At 43.1% G+C, this 16,399-nt stretch overlaps 1 protein-coding gene across 2 annotated transcripts in view; it reads left to right on the top strand.

The window, feature by feature from the left end:
• LOC6587616 overlaps positions 1-13,949 on the top strand; it is a 56,841-nt gene extending 42,892 nt beyond the window's left edge. The window contains exons 3-7 of one of the 2 annotated variants that reach the window (XM_026994747.1): positions 2,322-2,525; positions 3,717-3,808; positions 4,065-4,175; positions 13,121-13,390; positions 13,502-13,949. In XM_026994747.1, coding sequence (XP_026850548.1) covers positions 2,408-2,525; positions 3,717-3,808; positions 4,065-4,175; positions 13,121-13,390; positions 13,502-13,882 — 972 coding nt within the window. In that variant the 5' untranslated portion in view covers positions 2,322-2,407 and the 3' untranslated portion in view covers positions 13,883-13,949. Of the gene's footprint in view, positions 1-2,316; positions 2,526-3,716; positions 3,809-4,064; positions 4,176-13,120; positions 13,391-13,501 lie in introns of both variants that reach the window. The other variant, XM_002013959.2, reaches the window with a different exon arrangement.
• Positions 13,950-16,399: the final 2,450 nt, after the last annotated feature.

Here is a 16,399-nt window from a genome sequence, read left to right on the forward strand (position 1 = left end):
GCCAGCAATCCGCATCCCAATCCTCCTTAAGGAGGGGGCTTATGATGAGCGTTTCCGCTGCCCCTGGTCGCATTTTCTTATTGGAAAAACTGCAAACTTTATACATAAAAAATTAATTTAATGAAAGCTTAGATTTGCGTTAATGATGGCTCCCATAATCAACTGTTTTATGGCACTTTAAAAAAGTTGAATCCGCCATATACATGGCCCTGCTCCTGCTCTGCCTCCGCAGGACATTTTTCATGCTGTAACTTTTTAATTACAACATTTCGTCGGAGGAAAAGCCATCACCGCACCCAAAAATAGACATGTATGTGCTAAATTATGTTCCTTATTATTTCGGGGGGATCTATTGAAAGCACAATTGATTAATGCCAGCACGCCGCAGGACTATCTCATTACAAAGGCTATGAATGTAAATCAAATATTCACTTGATGCGAGAGATTCATTTTGCCCCTGTCCCGGTCCCTTTTGGTCAGAGAATTTTCAATTAAAATCATAATGAAATATTTTGAAATTTTCTGTTATCCAAAAACTGTGCGGAAAGCATACCCGAAAATTGTATGAAAATTCCAATGGCAAAACGGCTGAAAGGCAAAAACAAAAGAGGCGGATGTGAATATTAGTTTGTGGCAGGCAGAATGTCCAACGCCCCCCACCACCCGCCGTCGTGGCAACCGCAAAATAATTTTCTCCAACAAAACGAAATACACACACAAAAGGCTATTACTCAGAAAATGTCTGTCTGTTCTAATGTTCTGCTGTTCGGGGTTCTCTCCATTCAAACAATAACACACCGAAAAACACATTAAAGTTCAAAATGATGACCCGAACATAATCGACTTGCCTAAGAATAATATTTAAATTTAATTTAAATGCTCACATGAGGGCATTTAACAGAAAGAGAGTCCTGTCGTAGCCCCAGCCCCAGCGCCAGCGCCAGCCCAGCCCCAAGCGATGAGCAAATCGATGAGGAGGATGAGAGTGTGTCTGGATGTATCTCAATCTGCTGGACAATTTGCGAAAACGATATGGAAAAGGTTGATGGGCATGGCTGGCATGCATTCGTTTCCAGGGTCCTTCGGTTAATGCGTTTGTTGTTTTTGCGGCAACAATAACTTTCAGTCTTATGCTTAAGGACCCACACAGGGATCCCAGCACAGGACCAGTGGCTAATGTCATTTTATTGCTCCATCGTTGGGAGCTCTGGCTTTGGATCTGTGGCACAGTGTCTTGCCTCTGTCTGTGGCTCTGTGTATTTTGAGGGGGGTGAAAATTCCATTTTAAATTAGAGACAAACGAACATTCATTTGGTTGCAAGGCTTAATGGCTTTGGGTCGCCTTGAGTTAATGCGTTGATATGATGATATCATTAACAAAATTTGGCTCCTTGTGCTCCTTGTGCTCCTTGCTTAGCTTATGCGACCATAAGCTTCTGTTTTTGCGGCCAGAGATATGGAAGCTAAACAATTGCAAGAAACAGTTGCTGATTTTGTGGTCTAATTGATACACAAGAACGACTGGACAACTGGACAGCAGAACAGGACAAGATGTCCTAGCCAAAAGTTACAAATGCAACGACCAGCAGCATCTGACAATTGTTTTCAATGTTGTGGTCAGCATCTATATCTCTCGTTCTCTCTCTCTCTCTCTATCTGTCTCTCTCGCTCTCTGTCTCTGTCTCTTTTGTCTGTCCATCTGTCTGACTCTCTCACACATCCAATCTATTTTCAGTTGTCAGCGACACACAGTATTCCTTCAGTTCTCCTGCCCCCAAAGCTGTCAATCAGTGGGTGGCTGCTGATGCATCTGCCTGGGGCATACGCTGCGTATGCTTAATGCTATTTGCCACAAAGACACTCACACATGGTTTGTGTAGTGTCGTGTGCTGCTGTTTAGTTAAAGGTTTTTGTGTCTTATTGCAGCAAAGTTTTTAAGCACGTCGAACTCTTAAAACTTACGAACGACGCGTGTCATTGAAAGCCTTACACACACACACAAGCAGAGAGAGAAGTTGTCAAAGCAGACACGAGTGACAAGAGAAAAACGAGACAAAAGACAAAAGAGAGACATAGAAATAGACATAGACATAGACAAAGACATAGACATAGAGGATGGATAAATAGACTAAAAGTAAGGGCAACATTTCAATTTGCAGCTACTGAAACTTTGACAAGTAGCTGGAGAGCCAGTTATCAATAAGCCTGAGAGCAGAGTAGAGCGCAGCAGAGGAGGAGCGGCATCATCTCAAATATGATTATACGCCTGATGCTTGAAACTTTTTGCTCATGCAATGCACTCTAAACTCTTTACAGCGCAGCAGACAGCCACAGACACAGGAGGAGAAACAGAAGAAGTATCTGCAGAAGGAGCATCAGCATCAACAGTAGAACACACACAGGAAAAATGGCCAGCCAGCGGGAGGGAGCAAGATGTGCTTCTCGTCGAGGAGCAGGGCTCTTGCATTCCACATTCAATATGCTGGCATTCAGCTGGATTATAATCTCCGAGTTAATGCTCAGTGGTAAGTGTGCACGAGTCTCATAGTCCAGCCTGCCGCCAATCCCTCACGAGTTTCGTGTCATGTTAAACGCAATCTGAATTCCGAATTTATTATGCCAACAGCGTGTGTGTGCCACCATTTTGCGGTTAAAATTGATTATTTAATTTACCAAATAAGTGTTTATTATATGCACTGCCAGACCCCAATTCCCAATCGCCAATCCCCAATCCCAATCCGCGCTGTAATGCCATTTCCCTTTTAAAAATGACAAGAGAGAGAATGTGCCATCGCTTGCTTTTGATTAATATTGGTATGTTCAATTAAAGTAGCCATAATTTGGCCAGCCACAAGCCGCCCTGTCAGCCCTGTCCGTACTGTCCACACTGTCCGTATATTCCATCCTGTGGCACCCACAAATCGATGGAAAAAGTCCAGTCGATGGACACTTCATTTATTTTAAATCAGTTTTCATGCCATAGCCATGCCACACTCCACTCCCAGCACACGACTGTGCAGAATTTTTCCGGCATTCTGATCTGCATATCCGAATGTATTCAATTACGTTGATTATGTTTCAGCCATCGAAGGATATGGATGTAGAAACTATTCCCGAAATGGTCGCAGTATATCCCACATATGTATATCTCTTTACTGCAATTTATTTAAATTTCCACTTGATGTTGGCAGATAAGTCATCGGATTTAATGCGGATAATTCGTGTGGCAACTGGCGCTCCGTAAATGAATCGAGCCCGAGATGAAACAGAAATGAAATAAAATGAAATAAATTGCATTAAATGCAAGTCAAATTCGGAGCGTCGACCATGGCGTCGCCCAGGGCCACTGTCATAAATTAACACTCAGGGGGGCAAGGGGGATCCTCCATCCCCCTCCAGCAACAATAGCAGACCAGGCCTGATCCTTGTCCTTTGGAAACTCCCGTGCATAATTGAGTTTTATTTGCACTTTTTTGTTGGTTTGTTCTCTTTTATTGTCTCTTTGCCTGGGGCATAATCGAATTCAAATTGTTGCCACATGCCGTGTACGAAATTCGCAGTCGAGAACCTCTCTCACTGAGAGTCCTGTCACGAACATCCCTTCATCCTTCCATACATACATACATACATACATACATATGTACATATCCGTTTGCGTATGCCTTTCCACTCTGGTTGCTGATAGTGTTTTTGTTTTTGTTCTGTCCCCCCAAAAGCTCATTGCCTAAAGGATCTGAAGATATTCGTGCCGGAGGCCGTCATCATGGGAAATGCAGCGACATTGTCTTGTCAATATGATTTGGAGCAGGTAAGTGACGTATCCTGAAGAAACAACACCAGCAGCAGCACCAACAAGAGCAGCACCAGAAGCTATGAGGATATTGTCAACGGCGGCATGCTTAATTATTATAATTACATGCACTTTGTCTTGCCGTTGTCACCATTCTCTCCGTCCTCTCTGTCCCTGCTGCTGTGGCTCGGCTCATTGTCGCTGCGTTGCTGCTGCTGCTGCGATGTCTATCCACTCAGGCTTTTCATTAACGCATTTTCCTTCCGTTTTACAGGCAGCACTGTACGCTGTACGCTGGTACTTTGGCCAGGAGGAGTTCTATCGCTATGTACCCCGCGAGGCCAAGCCCACATTTGTCTTCGCCGTTGCCGGCATTAATGTTGATGTAAGTTTAATTAAGCATGGAATCTCTCTCCCACACAATGCCCTGGGACTCCTGTCTCCATTGTCTCTCCATTTAATGAACAAATCACAAGAGCGGCAGCCATGTGTTCAAAGTTTTTTCAGACTAACAAATGGGAAAATATTCAAATATTGTGCAAATATTTATGAATGTAGACAGTGTGGCGGTGTTGCAGCTGCCTGAGGCAGTTGCAGGCAGCATCGTCTTTTCCCCCTCTAGCCCCCATGGGCGATCTGTGTGTGTGTGTCACACTTTTCATTTCTATTGCTATCCCATATTTGTAGACTTTTATTTACAATATTCGGTGGTGTTTTCCATTTACATATGTGTGTGTGTGTGTGTATGCTGCACAATTGGGAAAGTGCCACAACGCCACACACAGCCCCAAATGCTGATACAGCCGCCACTACCGCCGATGCCGCTGCTGCTGCCGCTGACTGAAATATTGCGAAAAGTGCAAAATAGTTTATGGCGCGCGCGGGCTGGGCTGGTCTGGGCTGCTAGGCAAACAAAAGCAAACAAATAACCGAGAAACCAGAAAACAGCAAGATTCTAAAGGATATGGGTACAATCCATCCTAGTGCACGGAAAATGCTCAGCATTTTGCATGCCATTCCATTCCATTCCGTTTGTTCCATGCAGCGCTCATTAATAAAAACAACAGCCGCAAAGTATGCAATAAATTCGGTGCCCCGAGCAGCAGCGCCGCAAGCGGCGAAATATTTTGGACACCATTTAAAAATCAGCATCCGGTTCCTGTTTTAACCATAAAAACACAACCCACAGAAACCAGACAAGGGTTCCCACTGAATATATGCTGCATATCAGGGAGGATACTCTATGATTCGAAAGGACATAACCACTAGCTAAGACTGCACTGGAATAAAAGGCCAAAAGATGCAGAAAGATCAATTTGGAACCTCCTGTTCCATTTCGCTCATGCCATAAACATTAAACATAAACATAAACACCATCCGCCGCAAGGTGTGCAGTAAATTTGGGTCGCCTAAGGCATGGAAGTACCATTACACATTTTGGGAAATATTAATATCTAATGGAAAAAATGGACATGCTTAAACGTAAAAAACTTAAATATCATCTAGCAGATCATCCAAGACGTGCAGCTTCCAAAACCAACAGCTGTTTCATCTGGGAATCTTACCATTCACTGATCCAATGCATAATACGAGTATACCCTGCAAAACCCTTGACAGTGCAGTGTATAAACCTTCTCTCCTCAATGGGGGCGTTCGTTTTGGGGAAAACGAATCGATTGTCGTATAATCATAAATAAATAAAATTGAATTTGCCATGAAAAATTTGTGTGCGCTTGTGTGTGTGTGGGTGTGCGGGGGAAATATAAATTGAAAACTCATTCGTCCGCACATAAAACTGCAAACTCATTTACAAACACTTCGGGCCACATTTTTCACAAAAAATTCGCCAAAAAAATATATATATAAGAAAAGGGGAACGTTAAATAATCATAAATAATGGCATAAAGCAAAGGAGTGGGGTGCGGATGATGGAGTAATGTTTGTTTTATGTAATGGCGGGGCTGCTAGCTACCAGAATCGCTCCGATTTCCCATCGGCTATAACAATTGCCCGGTCGCTCGCATCGATAATGGGGCACGCTGGCCACATCAATCAGCAGGGGGAGTGGGGCATGCCGCCGCTGCCGGACTTGATTAATTTGCTTTGATTGTGTCTTTAATTTGCACTCTGGCCCATGCAGCCCTGGCAGTGGGACAAAAAAGCAAAAAGGGAGAATGAGAAAGAGAAAGAGACTAGCCGGAAAAACAGGGAAATAAAATACGATAGCAAATAAAATAAAACACGAGAGAGAAATACGAGTGAATACAAGGAGGAACAACTCGGCTGCTGCTCGAATGTTAATTTGCCACTAATTAGCATTCAAAGGCATTTTTGCACTAATTAAATATTTCGATTGCAGCATCACGACGGGGCATAGGGGCCGGGGCAGGGGCAGGGGCAGAGGGCGGGGCAGTGGGCGTGCGGCTATGCGTGTTAATTATTTCCCATTTCTACTTACTTTCCTTTTTGCCTTGCGCTCTCTATCGATTCCTCGCTTGTTTTTTATTTTATTTGGCGAATCGGAAACTATTCATTGAGGGCATTGCTGGGTTAATGTGGCAGGAGAGCCTACTTATGTGAGTGGCACGCCCCCGAGTGGAAATACATTTTAATTTGAGAACATGGCTCCTTGAGGATGCAATCAGCTATGAACCGCAAACAGGTGAAAAGCGTAAGAAAAGCGAGCTGGTGGGAGAGGCGGAGGCGGAGAGAGGAAGAAGTGGTCATGGCCCAATGGAGAAAGCCATAGAGAGAAAGAAAAGCTGAGAAGAGAGAGGGGGAGGGTGGACGGTCGATTGCATAATGCAAATGATTTAGCCAGCATTCGCCATGCAATTAAGTTTGAAGGTTAGCCCATAGTTTTAGCCACAAGCAGCAGTGGAGAAGCACCAATGGCAGTGGCAGCACCTTTTGAACAAAAATAAAAGTTAACAGCCAGCACTCGGCGCTGCCCCCAGCCCAAGGGGCAGCAGCAACAAATCGAAATGAGGCGCCCCCAACTTAAATTGATAGCAGCACTAACGAACGGCAAAGCGAGCGTCAAAGGCCACAGGCCAGAGGTCGAGTCCTGGTCCTGGCCACAAATGGAAAATGGAATTTTTAAGTTATGCCAAGGAATCAAGCATCTGCCACTACTGCCACTAATGCTGCCCTGATCTAGATGCAGATGGATGGCTGGCTGGCTGGTATGATGGCGGAGGTGCCTCGAAATTGTGGCAAGTGCCGTAATTGAGATTAAAACATTATAACTTGACTTGTTTTACTTTTGCTAAATCATTTCAAACAGCTAAACACGGGGCTTAATGAGAAAAGTTCCCGACCCGTGCGCCATTATGCATATGCACATACACCCATACATATACGCTCATATATATGATCATATGAGTGTGTGTGTATCTATGAGTGTCAGAGGTGGTGTATAAAGGAGGCAAACACTTGAATGGCAGCTGCCGCTGCTTCTGCTGCTGCCACTGCATCTGCTTCTGCTGCTGATGATGATGATGCCGCTGACATGCCACCATGCCACCACTTCTGGGGGCATGGCATCCGCTGGGTGGGGTGGGCGTGGCCGAGACCAAAGTGCACTCGTGTCGTCCACTTGAGCGTTATTGGAATGTAAATGTATGCATATTAAGGCGGATAGCACGAGGCGGAGGAGGAGGCGGCGACGGAGGCGGACGCAGATAGGAAGTCGCGTCGTCGACAAACTTCAAAAGTCATTCAGCATAGGGAAAGCAACACGCCCCTCCACTGCAGCAGCAACCACCACCCTGCAACACCACTCCACCTGGCGCACATGTCACCGAGTGGAAACATATATACATGTATGTACGAGTATATGCAAAAAAAGGGGAAAATGAACGGGAAAATCATCATGTTAAATGTAATTAAATTTTTAATTTAGAGACAGCCGCTCGCTTCGGTGGCGAATCTTCAATTAAAAACACAATTACCAGAGAACCACCCGCTGAGCGACCTGGCAGGGAAGCCAAAGGGGCGGGGGAGGGGCAAGGGTCACAGCAGGACAGGAATAGGATATGCCAAGTGCCCCTAAAGTTCTGCGGCTTATTCATTGTCCGCCACAACAATAAAAATCGCCAGCAAGCAAGAGGCCTCTTCTCTGTGTCTCTGCCGCTGCCATTGCCACTGGCTTTCGGGCCCTTTTATCCTCTTCTCCTCAGTTTGTGGACTCCCAAAAAACTTTTTGCACACTGTCAACACGGAAGGAATTATTCCGCATTAAGTTTGCGGTAATGGCAGCCAGCGCCAGTGCTAGTTCCCTGCCTCTGCCTCCTGGCACTGCCTTTCTTTGCCGGAATGTCCTGGCGTTTGCTTTTAACATTGTTAATAACCCGACACGCCGGCTCACATTTATGCACAGCAATGTGCCGCTTAAAATTAATGCACTCTCCGCCTGGAAATACCAGCATCAGCAAAAGCAAAAGCAGCAACAGAAAGAGAACCCAAAGGCAGCCGAAGGCCAAGCGACAGAAGTGACCAAAAGTTGCTCCAATTCAGATCCTGAATTTGCAAGGCTTCTTTCGGACTGTAGGACTTCTCCAGGCACAGTTGTGGGGACTGTTGTTAATTAGGATGCACCATGCAGGAGGGTTTGGGGGGGTATGTGGGAGTCCCCTTTTCGGGCTTATCCGTAAAGTTGAAAAACTGTAATTGAGTGCGCGATGAAAATCTGCATGACCGATGCAACAAATACACTGTGAAAATTTGGAGACTACAAATTTATAACGAAAATAAGTAAGGAATATCAAGTCTACTTAATTGTAGAGGCAGAGTTGCGTTTGAGTCATTTTTATGGCCAGAAAGAACAAGACAAGTTCCAACAGCCCAATGACAACCTTGGGCTGTTTGAACACCTGGCTTTCGAACACCATTAAGGCTAAAACGACGCGACACCTAAATATTAGGTGCTTAAATACAAAACATATTTGAATTACATAGTATTCACTTTGACAATTTTTAAATAGTTTTTTTAATAAATTAAAAACACCTTAATATATATATTTGTGGGAAATATATTTATTCTAAGTTTTAAATTATTTAATTTAGATGCGAGATTTTTTTAAATATTTTATATAGTTCTAAATAAAATATTGTCACATTAATACCAAAATCCATATGTCCACTCTCGGAAATATGAAAATACTACAATTTCAGTGCTTTTTCCTCTGGTTGTAGTTTTTCAGATAGCCCTTCCATATGTGGACCCTCATCCTATGGGATAATGAGAAAATGTTTTGATAATTATGTGACCACAATCAATGGAAGAATTTGTTGCTCTCCAGGGGTTGGAGTGCACTTCATCGAAATATTTCCATCTAAATATCCTCTGGCCATAACCCTCTTTATAGCCAGAAAGCACTTCAATTACCATTATCCACTCAAGCCAGTCACATGCAGGCCTTCCCTCTCCTCTCCACTCGCCACTCTGTGGCATTTTCCATTTTCTATTTTCCTGGCTGTTGTTTACGCCGTGCAGAGGCGGCCTTGGCTAAAAATTGTTGTGTTGTGTGTATGACAAATGGCAACAAATAAACATAATAAATAAAAGGCGAAATGCATTCCGTGAAGTGCAGGAGGCATGCAGTTCGAGGAGGAGGGGGGCACTGGATGGGGACAGCAGCGACAGTTGCAATCGGAATCGCAGAGTGTAACTAGCTCTGTCCTCTGTCCGAGGAGCATCCACCATTGGCTCTTCACTGGCGCTGTTGTTGTTTGTTGTCTGCTGCCTGCGCCAACAATGAGCACAATAAAAAGCCATGCATTTTCCAAACACCCAAAAATTGTACGGCCACGGCAACAACTACGGTCCTAGCTCTGCTAGCTCTACTAGCTCCATGGTGCAACAATGGCGGTGCGAGTGTGAGTGGTAGAAGGAGAATAACAACCGCACCGGAAACATCTCATTCACTAAATTTGTGGTCGGTTTTTGCACAAGCGTTAGGCAGTCGAAGTTGTGAAATGCCAGCGGCAACTGGAGAATGGTATGGGGTATGGGGTATGGGGCATGTGGCATGGGGAATTGGTTGCGAAGACCGTCGAGCGGTAGTGGAGCGTAGGCAACGCCAACGCCGAACGCCGTTAGTTACAACAATGCTCGGAGGCAACGGAAATTCGGCATGACATAATACGTGCACATGTGAGAGAGTGTCTGTGTCTGTGTCTGTGCCTGTCTGTCTGTGTGCTGCATGTGCGGCATGCGGCACTCGGCGTAGAGTGTGGATAGAATCGGAGTACGTAGCTGTGTATGGTGTGTGGCCACCGCGACTTGAGTTGATACAGCAATAATTCATAAAGTGTTGCATGCAAACGAGGCTGCAGCTGAGGCACATACACATGCCGCATGCGACAGAGCGTTGGTAAAATTAAAATTGCTTCACAACAAACAGCGGAAGCTCAGCGAGGAGCCACACACAGCACATGGAGAGTGAGGCACGGGGCATGGGGGCACAGGACAGAGGATAGAGGAAGAGGCAGCGCCACACAACTGGGGGCAACTGCAATGAAATTCATTGTATTCTTACAACTCGACGACTCGACTCAGCCGGAGCTTTCTCCCTTTCTCTGGAAGCGTTTTTTGCTTTAGAGTTATTATTTCATAAAGCCAGAATTATTGAAACAATACTTTACTCTCACACATGGAACTCCTGGCACCACTCCACGTGTCCGTGTGTGTGTGTGTGTGTGTGTGTGTTTGTGGCATGCAAAATTACGCTTTAGTGGCATCATTTTTTTTTCTGTTCATGCCACAAAGTTACAGCTGCGGCTACCGCTAAAGCAATATAAAATATAAATAGAAATTAAAAGCCAACAAATAAAAATACAAAAAAATATATAAAAACAGGAACGGAAAAAAGTCAGGAAAAACTTTTCCACGACAAAAGCAAAGTTAAGTTGAGTTCTTCTACCGCTACTGCTACTGCTGGTGGATGGTTGGCTGAATGGCTTGCCTCTCATACAAAATGGCTACAGTTTCACATGTGGAGAGGCAGCAACTCAAAAAGGAAGCAAGGATATGAGGGTGCACGACTGGGCATATAATTCCTCAAAATGGCAGACATTTGCGTTTTGTTTGGCGCGCTTCCTGGCGCTGCCACTTCCGCTTCCGCCGCCAGTCCCACACAGAGCAGGGAGGCACCAACAAATAAAGTCACATGCAATTAAATAAATATGACAGAAAGCCACACACACTCCCTCACACACAAACACTCACCCCTGCAACGGTATGAGGCAGAGCCACGCTGCCTGCGGCATAAAAACTAGTGAATAAATAAAGGACGACAGGAACAACTTTTGCTGTGTATGCGTATATGTTTGATTACATAATTAGTGTCATTTAATTAGATGGGGATTGAAATCATATCAAGGGGCAAGTGGCAAGAGGCAAGTGGCGGCATGGACAACATTTATTTGTGGCAAAAGTTCAGAGAATTACGAGTATTAGGCATTGCTTGGCTTCAACTCTTGTTTGAGTGGAAAACTATTTCCATAAACACATCAGAGATGGCCTCGGGACCCAGAGAAAAAAACCATGAATTTTAATATTTACATTTCGATGTTCTAATAGCATTGATCCGAGAGTGGAAATTTACATTTTGATATTACGACTATGAATATATTTAATGAAATGTATTTATCACATTAAAATAAAATGTGTTTCATATTTACAATGAATCAATCTATGCAAAAAAAATTATTTCATATAAATCAGTAAGTCGGTTAAAAAGATATAGCATTCTCAATTTTTTAAAATTTTTGAACCTATTCAGTTGAGCGGCACTGTAGGTTAGGTTAGGTTAAAGCGGTAGCCGGGAGGGGGGGGGGGGGGATAAGAGCCTCCCGCCCCCAAGCTCACTTGGACCTATAAACAGGTCCGTTGTGTTGAGAGCGGCACTGTAAAATCAATATATTTTATATTACAAAATTTGAATTTATTTCATACAAATTAAATATTTTATTTATTTATTTTATTTACTTACATTTCTATTTTAATAAAAGTAAATTATATTTATTTTCCCTGCTTTCGTTTTTAAAGCCGAATAATTAATGTAATTGTGGGTGTGTTCCTTTTTTCTCCGAGTGTACTCATGCAATACGAAATTATAATGTATATGGGCTATGCCCCAGTGCACATTATTCATGCCACACAGCATACACACAAGACTCGTCCCTCTCTGTTGCATATAGAGAACCTTATCAATACGTTTCGCATTTGTTTTCATTTTACGATTGCGTAACGAGATCAACGTCGACAAATCCAAAAGCCACTAGAACCACAGCTGCACAGAGCTATCCTTGCTAGCCCGCGGGGCCATAGAGATCCAGGAGCCACATTCATGGAGCCAATATGCCAAAATGGCAACCGCGAGGTTGCATGCAGCAGCAGACAGCATACAGGAGCCAGGAGCCAGAGGATGGTATGCTGCCTGGCGGCCCTTATCGACATTCGCGATATCTGCGAATGAACTGGCAGAAAACTAGAAAACAGCAAAAAAGAAATCAACAACCAACTAAATAGAAAAGCCGGGCTACGGGCGAGCAATGCTCGAAAGTGTTGAAACAATCGTAAAAAGCTGTTGTTCGCCTCGGGGCCGGGCCAGTAGTGGCCAGGATTCCTGGCATTCCATGTGGAGCTGAATGTGCCAATACGAGTAGCAGCATTCGGTGGCGCAACCAACAACAAACAACCAACAGACAGCAATGGCAATGGCAATGGCAATGGCAACACAGTCATGCTTGGATTAGTACAGATGCAAATGAAACAAAGCGATGGGGCAGGGCAACGTTCGCGCTGGTTTTGGTGGCATATGCAGAACTCGAATGGGTTTGCTGTTTGTCTGAACTTAAATACAAAGGGCCAGGCCTGTGATAAAAGGACTTTCCCCCCAAATACGCACACCATAGAGGGGCACATTGAACAGACGCTGTGGGGCACGGTAATCGCGACTGTTCGCTGCTGAAGTGGATTTTGAGTAGGATATTGCACAACTGTTTGCCAAGTGGCAAGCGATGGCTGGCAATTAACAGAATATGCTAAACTGTGATAACGATCAAGGGATGGGATGGCATGGCGGGGGGATACCCCTTACAAAAGGTGAACAAAAGGCCCAACAAAAGCCCCCTGTGGCACTTGCTTCTGCCTCGTTGATTAACAACAAGTGCATCGCTTGCGCTTTTCACTGCCTTCAGTGAGGAGGACAGCAGATTATGTTGAAAAGCAGATAGACATAGGTCTTTAATTCCAATTTCAGCACCATTTTTGTGGCATGTTTTAACTGTGTGTGTTTCCCCTTCCTTTGCTCCTACTTGCAGCTCACCAATTCGGATGCCACGTCCGTCACGTTGAAAGGTGTCACCCGAGAGCTGAGCGGCAGCTATCAGTGCGAGGTCTCCGAGGATGCGCCGCTCTTCCACACCGAGATACGGTCGGCGCACATGCAGGTGATTGAGCTGCCCAAAGATGACCCCGTGATGCAGGTGGACAAGAAGGTGATTGGCGCCAACGACCACTTCAAGGCAGTGTGCACTGTGGGTCCCTCCTATCCGCCGGCGAACATTACATGGTACATCAACGGACGCAAGGTGAGTGAAGGCTAATGATTGGACGCTGAGAGAGCGAGAAGGAGTGAACAAATATCTACTGATTCTTCCCATGTGCTTCCCTTTCGTTGCCTCTTTTCTCTCCTTTTTCAGATTTACAAAACGCCCTTGCAGCGCATCACACAGGATGCGTTTGAAGGCTCGACCACATACTCCTCGCTGGAGATCTATCCGCATAGCCAGGTGCTGCAGGGCTTCTTCCAGGCGATGCCCAAGTACCAGCCCAACATAATGCTGCTCTGCGAGGTCTCCATTCTCCATGTGTTCCACAAGAGCGTCCAGCAGCGTATCGGGCTGAGCAATGCGCCGCCAACCACCATTTCGCCCAATCTACTCGGCCTCGAGGGCTCCAAGCGGTATGCCAACGGCGATCCGGATAACTCTGCGCTCACCGGCGCCTCTCAGTGCATCTGCTGCAGCGCCGTGGGCTCTGTCACCCTCGCATTGGCCACGCTGGCGGTGGCACAGCTGTGACCGGTATATGGAGCAACATAAACAATTATTATTGGAAAGCCAACGCAGAGGGAGGGAGGAGCAGAAGGAGGAGGAGGAGGAGGAGGCGGCACATAAAGTGTAATTAAAAAATAACAAAAACAAGAAACTATACAAAAATATGAATGAATATGTGGATGCAAAGTGCTTAATTGCAACACAAACCAGAAATAATACAACAACAAATATGGAAAAAACAAAAAAAAAACAAAAAAAAATACTGGGAGGGGGTAAAAAGTGGAGAAAAATCATTGTCAGCGGCTAGTAAAATGTCCTTGCATTTAATATTGTTTTTTATTTGCCATGAAACTGGGGTCGCGCCGCACATCGCATCGGTTCATAGTTAAAATGGAGGTATATTTTCAATGCATTCATTCAGTTGCGCCACGCTACATGCAACATTCCGATAATAACGAAATATAATATAAATACATTCATAAGTGAAAGTTGCAAAGAAAGGCTACACTTTTCAGAAGATCAGGTGAGCGGAAAGGCCAGATGTTAAAATAATGAATGTAACAAAAAATACAAAAAAAAACAAAAACAAAAGATATAGCATAAATTGAATACGTAACAAGGCGTAACGGATTGTTGTGGATCGTTGGAGGAACATAAAAATAGGGAAAAGTAATCCATAAATTTAATTTAATTAAAATTAAAAAGAGCCTAACAGCGAAACTAAAGGGAAAAAGGGGGAAAAACACACAACAATTAATAAGCATAAGTCAGAGGTCGGAATGTTTAAAAACTATAAGTACACCCTACCACCCTCCAAAACAAGAGAAACGCAGAGCCTAGACACATAAGCCATGTAAATAATAACTGTAAAAAACATTTACAAAATGATAAATTAATACAATTAAATCAATGAACGAATAAAGAAAAACGAAAAACAGGCACAAAGGCAGCAGCAGGACCCCCGTGCGGAGGCAAACATTAATTAAAGCTATGATAAAAAAAACTAAAAACACAAACTAATTAGTGGCATAAGAAAAATCAATAAAAACAAAATCAAAAGTGAATATCGAGACAGAATGCAGTTTAATTGGATTTATATTTGAATTTCAATTGTGGCTTTAATTTTCGGTTTCTATTTGTATTTGTTTTTTGTTATTGTTTGTTTGTTAATTTAACGGAAGACGAAACTTTGTTCTAGACTAAATTTACATACTAAATGCAAAATATATATATTAAATAAATACAATATATATTTATCTAATATTTAATGTCGAATCGAAAGAATTTAGTGCGTATGAGTCGTATGTGTTAGGATGGATAGGGTTGAGAGTAAATTCTACTGAAAGTAAAAGTAAAAGCCAACTATTTTTGGAGATTCAGATGCTAAAGAACTCTGCATAGATTTCACAAAAAAAAAATATAAAAAATAAATAAAAACATTGGGATAATGTCGACAAAAGCAAAACTATTGTAAATCAAAAACGAATGAAAATCTTAAGAAATAAAATGAAAATTATTTCATCGCAATGTTGCAGAGCGGTCAAATAACTGAAAAATCAAAAACACAACAACTGAATGAAAAACTGGAAAACCAAAACACCCAAAAACTAAATTTATAACTAAACTAAAAACCAAAAACACTAATAATAAAATGTAAAATCAAACTTAAATACAGGAAACACACAAAAAAAAAACCAAAACCGAGAAGAGCATTGATGAAGCGCGATGAAATTATATATTAAATATGCATATAATTATGGATAATTTAATGGAAGTTAAGCAAAGGCCCCACAAAACGGTCAAACCCCGAATCAAACCACACGCCCCCTGGAGAGGCAAGAAAACGAAAAGAAAAACCAAAAGAAAAAACAAATGCACGCCATAAAATGGGCGTGGAATTTAGCTCAAAATTAAATGCGATAATGGCAAGAATTATATGATGAAATAAATAAATAATAAAAAATGTAAAAAAATAAAGTTTTCTTTTATTAAAAGACTAGTATTGGGCGAATTACGAACAGCATTATCTTACTGAGTAAATTTCTATCATTAGATCGATCATTAGATCAGGCCTGAACCCCTTTGTGCCTGGCGGGGAAATTCTTTGGGATTGATGACTGTATTTTCTGGTACGATTTCTGGACTCTTGACATTTAATATGAAAACCGAGATCTTTGTAGAAATTTCTACAAATTCTTCCTTCCATGTATTTAGGACAGGCATCGTAATTCTCGACTTAAATTTATTTAAACTCATACAGCTTTTTTCTGATCTCTGACTTAATTAAAGAATCCATCCCAAAGTGCATTAAAAAATCATTAAAATGAAAAGCCATTCCCAGGCGCTTTAGCCTTTTTTAATTGTACCGTTTCCCACTTCGAATATTTTGGGGCATCCTTAAGGTAGCGATAATTAAGACAGCGAACCCGTTATCAAGCAGCGCTCAGACAACAGGGGCTACAATGTTTCCAGAGCCTCTGTCAAAGCGCTGGCTGGTCCATGTTCTCATGTCGCCAGTCAACAGCTGCACTTACATGCAAC

The sequence above is a fragment of the Drosophila persimilis genome, unplaced genomic scaffold, assembly GCF_003286085.1.
Source record: "Drosophila persimilis strain 14011-0111.01,24,50 unplaced genomic scaffold, DperRS2 tig00000000-arrow-pilon, whole genome shotgun sequence".
In the NCBI taxonomy this organism is placed as follows: Eukaryota; Metazoa; Arthropoda; class Insecta; order Diptera; family Drosophilidae; genus Drosophila; species Drosophila persimilis.